General features: G+C 34.8%; 1 protein-coding gene across 1 annotated transcript in view; it reads left to right on the forward strand.

The window, feature by feature from the left end:
- The window catches only part of LOC137388863 (endoplasmic reticulum junction formation protein lunapark-B-like), a 49,412-nt gene that overhangs the window by 18,816 nt on the left and 17,700 nt on the right, over positions 1-12,896 (forward strand). Inside the window, exons 6-9 of the mRNA XM_068075333.1 lie at positions 120-160; positions 4,475-4,564; positions 5,214-5,286; positions 10,943-11,092. Coding sequence (XP_067931434.1) covers positions 120-160; positions 4,475-4,564; positions 5,214-5,286; positions 10,943-11,092 — 354 coding nt within the window. The remainder of the gene's footprint in view (positions 1-119; positions 161-4,474; positions 4,565-5,213; positions 5,287-10,942; positions 11,093-12,896) is intronic.

Raw genomic sequence — 12,896 nt, forward strand, 5'->3', positions numbered from 1 at the left:
CTTCTCGCTATAATACTGTATTTGATATTTGTTTTGCAGCACTACCTATTTACATTTCTACTTTTACTGATAAGCACTATGTTGCAGTGTTACATAGTGTAATTGTTTATTTTTTCTAGATTTAAAGGTTGCAGATCTCAAAGAAAAGAAAAATAAAATTGTGAGTTATTATTTTTCATTTATTTTGTATCCTCAGATTGATGATTTTTTGTATGAACTGCTAGAAGCACAATGTAGCCATGCTAATTTTTCATTGCTAGCTAATGCTCCTTGGATTTAATAAGTATGATTTTGGAGTTGTCTACTTTTACGGTGTGAGAATCGATACTATCTTTCTACTGCAAGTACCGTATATTGGCATTCGATGAACAGAAAATTTGTTTAACTTGGCAATGATAAGCAGCTGGCTAGTATTACTAGAATTATAAGCTAATTCTTTTTGTCTTCAGATGGATTATGAAATAGAAGTAAGACACTTTTTCTCAGCCCATGCCAAGATTGACAGCTTTCGTTTGAGTAGCATCATGATATCGTCTGGAGTAGCCAGGTTTTACAAAACCTAATGGATTGTTTTATCTCAAAGTAGAGAATACTTCTTGACATAGTAAATTCGTTTTTTCAGTCTATTGTATTAGTGACCCGTTAATGCTCACTTCAGATTCACCTTGGAACACCGATATGTTTACCTTTAACTATACATATGTTTTCCTTTAACTATCTATAGGTCTACCTTTAGCTATTTATAGGTTTACATTTAACTATCTATAGGTTTATCTTTAACTATCTATAGGTTTACCTTTAACTATCTATAGGTTTACCTTTAACTATCTATAGGTTTACATTTAACTATCTATAGGTTTACCTTTAACTATCTATAGGTTTACCTTTAACTATCTATAGGTTTACCTTTAACTATCTATGGGTTTATCTTTAACTATCTATAGGTTTACCTTTAACTATCTATAGGTTTACATTTAACTATCTATAGGTTTACCTTTAACTATCTATAGGTTTACCTTTAACTATCTATAGGTTTACCTTTAACTATCTATAGGTTTACCTTTAACTATTTATAGGTTTACCTTTAACTATTTATAGGTTTACCTTTAACTATTTATAGGTTTACCTTTAACTATTTATAGGTTTACCTTTAACTATCTATAGGTTTATCTTTAACTATCTATAGGTTTACCTTTAACTATCTATAGGTTTATCTTTAACTAACTATAGGTTTATCTTTAACTATCTATAGGTTTACCTTTAACTATTTATAGGTTTACCTTTAACTATTTATAGGTTTACCTTTAACTATCTATAGGTTTATCTTTAACTATCTATAGGTTTATCTTTAACTATCTATAGGTTTACCTTTAACTATCTATAGGTTTACCTTTAACTATCTATAGGTTTACCTTTAACTATTTATAGGTTTATCTTTAACTATCTATAGGTTTATCTTTAACTATCTATAGGTTTTCCTTTAACTATTTATAGGTTTACCTTTAACTATCTATAGGTTTATCTTTAACTATCTATAGGTTTACCTTTAACTATCTATAGGTTTATCTTTAACTATCTATAGGTTTATCTTTAACTATCTATAGGTTTACCTTTAACTATTTATAGGTTTACCTTTAACTATTTATAGGTTTACCTTTAACTATCTATAGGTTTATCTTTAACTATCTATAGGTTTATCTTTAACTATCTATAGGTTTACCTTTAACTATCTATAGGTTTACCTTTAACTATCTATAGGTTTACCTTTAACTATTTATAGGTTTATCTTTAACTATCTATAGGTTTATCTTTAACTATCTATAGGTTTACCTTTAACTATTTATAGGTTTACCTTTAACTATTTATAGGTTTACCTTTAACTATCTATAGGTTTATCTTTAACTATCTATAGGTTTACCTTTAACTATCTATAGGTTTATCTTTAACTATCTATAGGTTTACCTTTAACTATTTATAGGTTTACCTTTAACTATTTATAGGTTTACCTTTAACTATTTATAGGTTTACCTTTAACTATCTATAGGTTTAACTCTAACTACCTATAGGTTTACCTTTAACTATTTCTAGGTTTACCTTTAACTATGTATAGGTTCACCTTTAACTATCTATAGGTTTACCTTTAACTAATTGTAGGTTTGCCTTTAACTATTTATAGGTTTACCTTTAACTATCTATAGGTTTACCTTTAACTATTTATAGGTTTACCTTTAACTATATATAGGTTTACCTTTAACTATCTATAGGTTTACCTGGTCTGAACAAATAGATTTATCTTTGTAGGAATATGTACAAGATTACTTTCGTCTGATTAAATGTGTGCTTGCAAAAGTCTGAATAAGTACCCGTATACCTTTCTCTGAACAGCCACTTGCTATTAATTGGTGTTTTGAATGATCAAAATTTGCCATTGAAAGATGAACTTTCGCCAAATTTTAATTGATTTTATCAGAAAGTATCAGTGTGTTTTCATTATTTGCGATTGTTTTTTTATGTTTGAGGTGATCTGACTGCCGGGATGTTTCAAGATTAAATTTGATAAAACTTAATCACGGTTAAAATGCTATAGTTGCAAAGAGACTGACAGAATATAGATGTGTGACGCTGCAACTTGAATGCACTAGCCATTATTAACTATCATAACAATAACAGTAGAGTAGTTGATAGAATCAATAGAGTAGTCGATAGAATCAATAGAGTAGTCGATAGAATCAATAGAGTAGTTGATAGAATCAATAGAGTAGTCAATAGAATCGATAGAGTAGTCGATAGAATCAATAGAGTAGTTGATAGAATCAATAGAGTAGTTGATAGAATCAATAAAGTAGTCGATAGAATCAATAGAGTAGTTGATAGAATCGATAGAGTAGTCGATAGAATCGATAGAGTAGTCGATAGAATCGATAGAGTAGTCGATAGAATCGATAGAGTATTCGATAGAATTGATAGAGTAGTTGATAGAATCAATAAAGTAGTCGATAGAATCAATAGAGTAGTTGATAGAATCGATAGAGTAGTCGATAAAATCGATAGAGTAGTTGATAGAATCGATAGAGTAGTTGATAGAATCAATAAAGTAGTCGATAGAATCAATAGAGTAGTTGATAGAATCAATAGAGCAGTCGATAGAATCGATAGAGTAGTCGATAGAATCAATAGACTACTTGATAGAATCAATAGAGTAGTTGATAGAATCAATAGAGTAGTCGATAGAATCAATAGAGTAGTTGATAGAATCGACAGAGTAGTCGATAGAATCAATAGAGTAGTCGATAGAATCGATAGAGTAGTTGATAGAATCAATAGAGCAGTTGATAGAATCAATAGAGTCTTGCAAAATTTCAAATAGAGATAATCTTACTAGTTAAAATTCATACTAATAAGCCGACTTGGTAATTGATATTATAAAGCATCCTGTTGAAACCATTTTGATGTATGATGTGGCAGAGCAGACGCGGCTCGTGACAGTGAATCAAGTTTCTTAGGTTTATTCTACTCCAATATGCAGTAGCTGTGGCTCCTGGCACATATACTGCTTTCATCGTAGCCTGACAAACTCAAACCGTAGATAACTTATATTTTTGGACAAAACTGGCTAGTCAAGTCAGGTTGTCTGGGGTTGTATTTAGTGCTGCCCCTGCTGAATGTGGTTAATGCTGTAATAATATGCACCTCTGAGACTCCCTGATTCATTGAGTTACTCTCTCAATTCACTGAGACGTAAGTTAGCATCAATAAAATAATGCTCTTAGCTGCTGACAGCTACTAGTTATTGGCAGTCAGTCAAAATTTATACATTTCCTTCTCGCAATAGTGTAAGTCGCTATCAAAGGCTAACCGACAACACACATTTTTATTGCAGTAGCAACTAAAATCACATATTTGGTTTTCAATAATATTTTTATTTATTTTGACCAAATACTAGGTTTTTCAACTTTTTCATATTGTAAACTTGGAAAGAGAGATTCGCATCTTTGCAAATATTGACCGGAAGCAGCCCTGTTGCAATGTATTTATATTAAAACTTCTCGTTATTTAAACTGGATGATCTAAAAATTATCTGTTCAAACTTCATATTCATAAGAGTAGAACTTCTGTTTATAGGTTTTTTACAGATGGCTTCTAAGAGTAGCTAACTTTTACCCGTAATGTTAAAAATTGTTTGTTTCACGTTTATGCATTAAAGCGTGATCATAGGCATTGACATCGTGTATTGTATGTCAATTTTATAATGTTTATAATTGTCATTGTATATCAAGAGCCACAGCTTAGAGCATCAAGAGTGTTTTTGACTCCAAAGCTGATTGTTTTGTTTATTTAACATCAAAATCATTGCTGAAAAATGAAATATGGATATATTAGTGCTTAGATTTTGACAAGCTGTCAGTTAACTTTGAAGTCGCTTCAGTTATTTTTTAGCAGCCCTTGGTATCAGTACTGAGATGGCCTTTTTCAGATTGAGGATGTCATGGAGAATGAAACCTACAAGAAGGCAACAGAAATATTGGAGAAATATGCACCAAATCGGCTGCACAAGCTGACAGAGGTTGGCAGCGTTACTTGTTTATGTACGACCCGATATGCTAACATTGCACAAAACTATGCCCGCTATAGTCTATTGCTTTATGCTTTATAGGCTCTGCTGCTGTATCAGAGTGTCGTGAGTTATTTACTTTGCCAAAGATGTCTTCTGTATAGAAGTAAATCGAAGAATTTAGCAACACTTTTGACATTTTAATGCAGGCTGCATGCTTATACACTGCTTCAAATGTAGCCTCTCCAAGTCTACATGTAGCTTAGAGGCTGCTAAATGTTGGTAAAACTGCGTGTCTGAGCTCATCAGCATTATTTAACCATCCACTTATGTATTCTTGAAAAAAAAACACCAAGTTTGGCTAAAGTTTAAATTAGAAGTGATGATGTAGCATCGCGCTTACTTAGCTTACACCTATTCAGAGGAATTGTTACTGCCATGACATATTCTTTGTATTCTCTGCATAATTAGCCAGAGCTTTGCTATCAAATTTGCTCAGCGCTGCTTTGCTTTTCTCATCAAGTAATACTTATTCAGCCATTTCTTTCAGTTGCTAGTTATCAGGAAGAAAACCTAAGAATTTGCTTCAATGGATTCATGTTCTCTTTTCAAATTGGGTCTTGCTGTAGTGTCATCTCTCATCCCATTATACATGTTGCAGAGCAGAGACAATTCCGTAGTATCATCACCCAATGCTAACTCATCGAGGGTACAGCCATCATCCCCCGGCACAGGTACGAACTCTAGTTCTGCTTTTCTTTATGATGCACCAAACCTTCACTCAACACTCATAGAAGCTAGATGAATATAGAATTCCATAGAGTTTGAACAAGTTAGCTTGAGATGTAACATATGACGATAATCTCGGACTAATGGGTGTTCCATTTGCTTTGCATTTCACGTTCATCTGACTTGTAAGGCTTTTTGTTGTGGCCATTCGGAGAATGAAGTGCAAAGACTAGACACTTCTTATCTCTAACTAGTATACTGACAGTCTAATGTACGGTGACCATCAAGCGTTTCAATAGAGCAGAGAGAATAAGTATGTTCACGACTATTAGCAACTAGTATGCTTGCCAGTTCCCTGCGCTGTGAGAGATCGTCATGAGTAATCGGTATCTTCTTGATTATCCCATGAAGTGGTACCGTACTAGCTACTGAATCTGATGCCCTGGGTTTGACTCTCATGCGAGGCAATCTGTTTTTTAACACTTTTGGCATTTGAATTTGGACAGACTGATGGACAGACACAACTTTATTATAGTAAAGACTAAATGAACCCCCCCTGGGTAATAAAAGAGTCTTGAAAATTTTGTTTGTCTGAAATAATGGCTACAAGTTTTAAGATAGCATGTGTACGTCTGCGACGATTGGGTATACTTGGTGAACTCATCAACACTTTTATTGATGAGAAAACCAGGGTTTTTCAAAGGGCATTTGCAAGTGATCTTGTATTGAGTGTTACCACAATTTGGAAAGTCACCAACATTTAAGTACAGTTAAAGTCTTTAAATACAGTTCATGCTATACCCCCTCCGTCACTAAGGTGTTATGACTGTACATTTAATTACTCTCTTGAGTAATTGCCTCACATGTTGGTTTTACCAGCACTTTGGCTGTACTGAGTCAGTACAGCCAAAGTGCTACTGACTAGACTGCAACAGAGTCAGTACTACTGACTCTGTTGTTGTTCCATCCTGTTATTTAGTGACACTTGCCACAATGCTAGCAATATTACTGCTCTTTGTTGTGTGCCACAGTTAATAGTAATGATGTTTTCTGTACCAGACTGTATCTACCTACTGCTGTTTAATAGTACATGCACCGAATGCACATTAGTTAATAGCAAGTCATGTGTTAACCATTTAGGTGCCATGTTCACATTTCTGCACAAACACTTACTTGACCCAAGTGTCAGTTTAACATTTCTGCGAATCAGAATCCGATGTGTTTTCGAGTCCATGAAACCCAACGACTGGTGAATGAGCATTATATTTACAAACTTGATATATTCACAGTAGATATATTTAGATTGTTTATGAAGCAGTTTTAAATTGGGGTTTGGGATCCAAAAATTTATTTGGACACCAGTTATTATGAGTATTCAATTAATATTGGTAAAATAAATGGATAACAGCAAAATAATATGCATTTCATTACGATGTTTTAAACGGTTTCTAAATATTTATTAGGCCATTTGAAACTTTGTAATAACTCCCTTAACCCAAGTTCCATTACACTGAACCTCTATCTATATGTATATTTCTCAAACTATGTCGTCCATGTGTCGTATGTCTGTCTGCATTCCGGCATTAGCTATTATTAGAGTAACTGCAGCTGGACAACAATGCTGACGCAATGTCATGGAGTACCGTCATTAGAAGCCTAGCAGCTTACTGCAATTTTCCATTGACAATGTGCCAGGCTAATAGCTTGAAGTTACAGTTGTTTGACAAAGTTATAAAACCTTCACAGTTGTTTTCATTTTTCTCTTAATTTATTTCAACTACACAAAACTCTTCTCTCATGATATCTAGTTTGAAAGTTAGAATGGTAAATGTTGTTTTAAAATTTATGTTGAAAACAAGTCAATTTTTGGTCCAGACTTTTTTATTACCCGGCAACGCCGGGTGGTACAGCTAGTACATCTATAAAATATTAAAAGGAATTCTCGTAATTGCTGATCTAACCTACAGAAAAAAACGATTATTTGCGAAGATCAAAAAACAGTAGCCTATCGTTTTTATAAGCAAGACTTACATTTGTGTATGGTGTTTTCTTTCCAATGTTGTTATAATATCCATTAGTTTAAATTTAAAGCCTTTGTTGGAGCATTCATTGTCATTCATTTTGAAGGTTCCTACTATCGATAATTATGCTATATAATTATTTTTTGGATGATGCAAATTTATTTATTTATTCAGTTTTACGTGTTTCAAGTCTCCACTTCCAGTTTCTTGCAAATTCATATTGCGTTATGTAATTTATTCTAACTTTTCTAAATTGCTTTCAAGTTATCTTTATGCTTCCAGCAGCAAAATAAAATAGGTAGTATTTATGAAATGTGAACTAGAGCCCAGATAGTTGCATTCGGCATCATCTGGTTTGCTTCAAGGCCGCCCAAGTCAGTCACATTTGGTCATATTTGTTGTTGAAAGGATTCTAATAAAATATTGTTATTTTGGGCTAGCTAGAACAAGGAATAACAGAGCAAGAGCCAAAACAAAGTACTGGATTTTTAGTGAAAAATATATGTCGCTGAGGCACTCGGCTCAACGAGTATTGTGGCAGTCAAAGGGTTAAAGGGAGCTCTAAACAAAACCTTTCTGTTTGCGATATACTCTAATCGGATTGTACAAACAATGTTGAAAAGTTATTTTGCTGCGGTAAATAGGCCTACTACTGGAAACAATATGGTTTTCACTGTCCGCCCTAAATACCCCAAAATAAATGGGACTTGATATAAAAAATTTAAATACAGCAATAAATTCATATTCTTATGTTTCTTGTTGTCTCTCTCTGGTCTAATTAAACTTTTCCAGTCAAGCTAAGAGCACTGAAAGCATTTTAGCAAGTTATTGGATGGTCTTCCACAGTTCCACTAGTCAAAAAATGTTCAAGTCGAGTTAAGCTTTAATATATGACACCAGAGCAAGAGTGAGGCAAGATGCAATTATTAGTAAATATTGACACGGACTTCGTCCTATTCCCAAAACTTTTATAGCCAAGTTGTATATGTTCGCAGGTAAATGATGGAATAATCAATTACGGGCATTACACGTTGAAGTTGTTTTCTTTTGAAAGCAATGAGTGCTATTAAAGGTTGACTTGCAACAAAATTCACATTGCAGTTATTTGGTATCAAACGATTCACCATGTCTTACTCTGCTGTGTTGTAGGTGCAAAATATGTGGAAATATGATTACAAGCTCTTAAAAGCTCAAAAATGAACAGTTAATCGCCGCCATCACGAAATTGCCGTAGATTAGAATATCTTTCCAAAACGGCTCAAATGGGACGTAGCTGAACAAGATGGCTTCTTTTTACACTTTCATGCAACTTCATTCGTCGAAATATTTTCACAAATATACTTCACGCATTCAATAAAGCCATGTCTATTGTTCTTACACGTCTATTTCATCATCATTGTAATGCTATCATTTTGAGCACGGATATCTCAAAACCTACCGTAAAAGTTTGTTTAATTTTTTAACCTTAGCTCGAAGAAGTGCATATCATCATCTGATGAACATGACGAGCCTGTTGGTCACCTGTGATAGTGGAAAATGCTGCAGAAATTATTCGCATTGTTTGGCAGGAAGTATGGGTCACATAATCAGATTATGACTAGATGATTAGACCAAGCCGAAACAAAACTGTAAACTAGCTAGCATCTATATTTGGTAAGGGCTCGTCAGTAAAACCCGAAGTGTTTGTCATAAACTAGTGCTATGAGACGTTTTATCTTGTTTTTTATTGGCCTTTCAATCATATGAAAACATCACTTGTCAAAACAATAACCAAATAGATTTTCTACGTCATAGAAATAAACTGATTCCGATCTACGGCGGTTTCGTGATGGCAGCGATTAACTGTTCGTTTTTGACCTTTTAAGAGCTTTTAATCACATTTTCACATATTTTGCACCTACAACACAACAGAGTAAGACATGGTGAATCTTTTGATACCAAATAACTGTAATAAGAATTTTGTTGCAAGTCATCTTTTAAGGGATTATCCCTTTATTACAGATCATGGCTAGACATCATGTGAGCATTAAATTGTAGAAGCTTTTATTCGAGTGAAACTCTTTTCGATCAATATTTGACTTCAGTGAAATACTGTAGCAAAATACAGGTTAATTGGGACAATAAATCCAATCCTTTTTATCTGGGTTGATAGGAAGAGCTAAACTTCTAATTGCAGAATGAGTGTACAGGTATTTTGGTTGTTGTAAGTTGTGAAACATGTATTACTTGGAGGGAGACAATGCGGTTTATTGATTACAGTTTACTTTTATGAAAGGTTGATAAACAACCCAAGCCCATATTGTTCCTGTAAAACTTAAGTTTGTCACGATTTTCGCATAAAAATACAATTTACCACTTTTTCCTATGTTTCCCTTGGTATGTACCGGTAAATACCAATTTTTCCCAACTGTCCGAAATAAATTCAATAATTCTTGGGAAAAACTCAACCCTGTGTACAAATGGCAAGCCTGTTGGTTTTTGATAACTTTAAAAAAGTAAGCAGTAGTATTGTTGCTACCAGCCTTAGCCAGTAAGATGTGAGCAGTAGTATTGTTGCTACCAGCCTTAGCCAGTAAGATGTGAGCAGTAGCATTGTTGCTACCAGCTTTAGCCAGTAAAATGTGAGCAGTAGTATAGTTGCTACCAGCCTTAGCCAGTAAGATGCGAGCAGTAGCATTGTTGCTACCAGCCTTAGCCAGTAAGATGGGAGCAGTAGCATTGTTGCTACCAGCCTTAGCCAGTAAGATGGGAGCCGTAGTATTGTTGCTATTAGCTTTAGCCAGTAAGATGTGAGCAGTAGTATTGTTGCCACCAGCCTTAGCCAGTAAGATGTGAGCAGTAGCATTGTTGCTACCAGCTTTAGCCAGTAAAATGTGAGCAGTAGTATAGTTGCTACCAGCCTTAGCCAGTAAGATGCGAGCAGTAGCATTGTTGCTACCAGCCTTAGCCAGTAAGATGGGAGCAGTAGCATTGTTGCTACCAGCCTTAGCCAGTAAGATGGGAGCAGTAGTATTGTTGCTATTAGCTTTAGCCAGTAAGATGTGAGCAGTAGTATTGTTGCTACCAGCCTTAGCCAGTAAAATGTGAGCAGTAGTATTGTTGCTACCAGCCTTAGCCAGTAAGATGTGAGCAGTAGCATTGTTGCTACCAGCTTTAGCCAGTAAGATGTGAGCAGTAGCATTGTTGCTACGAGCTTTAGCCAGTAAGATGGGAGTAGTAGTATTGTTGCTACTAGCTTTAGCCAGTAAGATGTGAGCAGTAGTATTGTTGCTACTAGCTTTAGCCAGTAAGATGTGATATAATAAAACCTTCAAACAGACACTGACATGTTGGATGTAGTGCTCAGCCCATCAGAAGCACATGTTTGAGTTGGTGCAAAGGAAACGGATGTCTAGTGCCCTTTTCATTTACTTCTGGCCTCCTTGGTTGTATGTTTTACTGAACTTTCAGGGCTTTCTTTTAAAGGTTTTCTGGTTGCATATGACTTGTCAGGTTTTTGCTACTACTTCTAGCATGTGCAAAGGTACCAACTACTTTATATAGAATTTAGGGTTCTGAAATAGTATTTTGGTATGTACAGGTTTCCATACTCTCCTTCTTCATTTGGCTTGTTATTGCTAGAGTTGTTTGTTATTTTTAGAGTTACGACTGAGGGGCAATGCTGCTAATGTTTCCACAATAGGATCAGGTGCTGCAACTCCACTTGGACAGCTGAACAGAACATTGCCTGGCCAAACTCCTGTGGCTACACCAGGATTCAAACCAACCATGCAGCAAAGATCTTTTTATGGTATGTAGAGCTGTTGCGATTTAGTATCTAAGTAAATCATGGGACATTAATGGCAGCTGCAATAGGGATGCTACCAGTAGGTGCTATGGGGATGCTAGTAGCAAATGTTATAGGGACACAAGCAGGCACCGAAGATCCACTAGTAGGCACCATGGGTCCACCAGCAGGCACCATAGATCCACTAGCAGGCACCATGAGTCCACTAGCAGGCACCATGGGTTCACTAGCAGGTACCATAGGTCTACTATCAGGCACCATATGTTCACTAGCAGGTACCATAGGTCTACTAGCAGGCACCATGACTCCACTAGCAGACACCATGGGTTCGATAGCAGACACCATAGGTTCACTAGCAGGCACCATAGGTTCACTAGCAGGCACCACAGGCCCACTAGCAGGTACCACAGGTCCACTAGCAGGCACGAAGAAGACATAATAGCCAACAGAATCAAGAGGCACATTAAAAACAGGTACTGAGAGGACACTATTAGCAGATGCTGTAGGAACAGCACTAGCAAAAGCTTAATTGCGAAAGGCTTAGGTATTATAGGAGCACGCCGTATTAGCGGGTGCTATAGGGGCGCAGGTAGGCTACTATAGAAAACAGTAGGAGCAATAAAAACAATAAAATCTGAAACTCTTACTGTTATTAACAAGTTTTTTTACGTGACTTGTCGGTTGGATCGTGTCATGACTGAATGTCACCTGATATGAGAAAAAAGAGCATCTTCTACTTTGTAATTTGTGAGGCATCTTTTGCTATGAAATATCTGATCAATATCTCCCTTTATTCATCTACAGATCCAACATTTCTCTGGTATAATTTTGTCATTAAGCTACTCATTTAATTTATTATGGTGCACCCCTTGGTTACGATGTCCCTGTTTTTGTCCCTGTCCCTTGCAATGTGGAACACGATGTTTTTATATCTCCTCATTAGGACATTTTTTCGCCATACGATATCAGCAAAAGCGTCTCTCAAGATTTAAATTTGGCGATCGGCGTGCTGAATACGTTGGAATAACAAAGATGTTGATATTTTATTCGCTGAAACCCGTCCCACAGCACCTAAAAGAGATACGATGCTCACTCTCTCTTAATTCAGCATTCTTCCTCGTGTTTCGTAAATGCTTGATATTACCTGAGTGAAATGAAAATTAGTGAATAGTAAGCCAAAGGGAAAATGTAATGAGCATTTTACTTGTTTTATATAATATTCACGATAAACTTTAATTTATTATACAAATATAACTTTATAACTACATATATAACTTTATAATTACATGTATAACTTTATAACTACATATATAACTTTATAACTACATATATAACTTTATAACTACATATATAACTTTATAACTACATATATAACTTTATAACTACATATATAACTTTATAACTACATATATAACTTTATAACTACATATATAATTTTATAACTACATATATAACTTTATAACTACATATATAACTTTATAACTACATGTATAACTGTAAATCGCTAGATATCGGTCCTAAAATTAATAGCGACGTTAAAGGAAGAAGTAGGAATCATAATCATAGGCAGATCATAATCACTAAATAGACTGAATACACTAAAGTTTCTGTAGGGAACTACAGTGTATAGTTAATAAGGTCAATATATTATTTTGTTACTAATTTTTAATATTTACAGCATTTAGATACAATTTGGAAGTTTTCCACTAGGCGGTGTTTGCATTAGATAATTACCATGTGTTTCTATATTCCTCTATACAACATCTTCGCCTTAGGATGCCAACACCGGAATGAATTAATGTCGTAG

Source organism: Watersipora subatra, chromosome 2, assembly GCF_963576615.1.
Source record: "Watersipora subatra chromosome 2, tzWatSuba1.1, whole genome shotgun sequence".
In the NCBI taxonomy this organism is placed as follows: domain Eukaryota; kingdom Metazoa; phylum Bryozoa; class Gymnolaemata; order Cheilostomatida; family Watersiporidae; genus Watersipora; species Watersipora subatra.